General features: G+C 33.2%; 1 protein-coding gene across 2 annotated transcripts; it reads right to left on the reverse strand.

Moving 5' to 3' along the window:
• Positions 1–219: 219 nt before the first annotated feature.
• On the reverse strand, positions 220–1,952 carry LOC104211070 (non-specific lipid transfer protein GPI-anchored 5-like). 2 transcript variants are annotated; one of them, XM_009760069.2, is made up of 3 exons: positions 1,493–1,952; positions 886–939; positions 220–471 (listed from the first exon to the last, which is right to left on the reverse strand). In XM_009760069.2, exons 1-3 carry the CDS (start codon positions 1,812–1,814, stop codon positions 359–361), a joined length of 489 nt encoding a protein of 162 aa, XP_009758371.1. In that variant the 5' UTR covers positions 1,815–1,952; the 3' UTR covers positions 220–358. The 2 variants fall into 2 exon arrangements, with proteins under 2 accessions (XP_009758371.1, XP_009758370.1); XM_009760068.2 differs by having other exon boundaries at positions 886–966.
• Between the last annotated feature and the right edge of the window lie 275 nt (positions 1,953–2,227).

Here is a 2,227-nt window from a genome sequence, read left to right on the forward strand (position 1 = left end):
TGGTAAATAAATATTTCAATATCAAATTAATTAGTGGAGAAAGTTCTTCACGATTTTGCTTCAACTCATGCATGCATACATGAGGCATAAAATTCTTTGCTTAAAAACTGGCAAAACCTGAAACAATTTTCTCCATATAGAACTATAATTATAAATAAACTTCTTGAGTTCAATCACTGGTCCAATAGAGATACAAATGGGAAAAGGAACAGACACATACAAACTTAAGACAAATAATATTGCTAATTATAAATTACTCCACTCCACATACAACAAAACATGTAGCATCATAATGCTATTTTATTTAGTACGTACTAATTAAGATACTCAAAAACACCCAGATGAAACTCAAGAAACTTCAAATCATGACAACATAGGAAGCCATGAAAAGAAGGATGCTGACAACAACTTGAACTGGAACCTTCAGTGGACTTCCATCAGAGGTATTGCTGCTTCCTGCTGCCTTTGAGCCTACTCAATCATCAATCAACGAAAAATGATGTTATAAATTGACAAGATATAAGTTTTAGACGCATATTATTTAGTATAATTAATTAATTAAAATTGATCTTTCTCATCTTTGACCTTTAGGTTTAGTTCAAATATTGCTAATAACTCCCCCTATGTGCAAAGTATAGCCAGTCCAAACATATGAGAGAATTAAAGTAGATTTATAAACAATGTAAAAGAAGTCTAACTATAGCTAACTACGATGAATTGAGAATATACAGATTGATTACACCAAATCCTATAGTTGTATCTGGTTTTCAGAAAATATCTATAATCACGAACATGTTGTCATGCATGTTTCGGAAATTGTAAACTTTAAGAAATCGTATAACAAAATTACAATTTATACATTATGTGTGAGTGTTCATGAGTTACCTGACACCGCTATACCAGTTGAAGAATCTGGAGTTCCTTCTGTTGGTGCACCCTCTGGAGACATTACCGGTCCATTACCAGCTAAGAAATATTAATAGCAGTATTTAAACATCATATTGGAAAATCATGAACATTTAAAATACAACCATAAAATAACTTGTAATTGTTTGCTTGTCCTTCTTATGTCTTTTTTTCTTTTTTATTTTATTTTATATATAAGTGTAATAACATCCAGAGAGACATACTTATTATATTATTGCATGTGTTGAGTTTAACGTCTACAAACGGGTAATGATAAAGAAATTTTACACTTTCCAGCTACCTAAAAATTTAACTACAGATAACTCCTCGTAGTAAGCTAATTTAGTAACTAGAAAAATATTAAATTGCAAATTAAACAATTTACTACAATAAAAAAAATTATACTGATAGCATAAAAAATATTTATACTGCCATTGTATATAAGTTAAATTCATTTCGAAAATATTTTAACTTCTTGAGATGAAACGATTTCGCGTACGTTCATGTACAACAAAGTATGGTTATATGGAAAACAAACTTTTAAGTTTAGATATTGTAACAGCAATTTAATTAGATGAGTCCTTACCGTTACATTTACTAACAGGAGGAGTCTCCAGCTTGCATGCAGCAGGTAATGCAAGTGCCTGAGTTTGATTAATTTGGACCCCCAACGAGGAACCACCACCAATGACAATGAGACAAAGGCACCGTGGCTTAGACTGCAGCACCCCAGAGAGGGCGGAGCAGCAGGAGGCGGACGGTGTCTCCGCACTTCCGGTGACAAAGTTAAGGCATGAAGCCATAGTAAGAAGTGTACTAGTGCAATCGGATTGTGCCATGACTTCTACTGAAATCATGGTCACAATAAGAACTAAAGCCATGAAAATTACAGTTCCTTGTGAAGCCATTTATGGGTGTTTTCTGGGTCGATTACAATTTTTGGAGTGAATTGTATTACCTTTTTAGCACCCACACAATATTCCTCCTAAGGAAGAATTAGTTGATTATCCAAAGGAAGAAGCTGGCTTGTGTGTGCCTTAGTTTTGTGAGGGATTGTCATAGGCATGCAGTGGGGGATTTATAGTGTCTGTTTTAATGACTAATTAATTATTTATTTGTCTTACAAGCTTTAAAAAAGTGGATTTAGTTCTGAAGGTGACAAATTACAGGGATTAAATTGGTGAACTAGTAAGAGTTCATGAGGTAAGATTTGGAAATAGTGTAACGCATGTTATCATCAATAACGTGTCAGTGAGACTAATTAATCAAGTGGGAAATTAATTTATTCTATTTGTGTTAGAAATAAACGTACGCATGCCGT

Source organism: Nicotiana sylvestris, chromosome 1, assembly GCF_000393655.2.
Source record: "Nicotiana sylvestris chromosome 1, ASM39365v2, whole genome shotgun sequence".
NCBI classification, from domain to species: domain Eukaryota; kingdom Viridiplantae; phylum Streptophyta; class Magnoliopsida; order Solanales; family Solanaceae; genus Nicotiana; species Nicotiana sylvestris.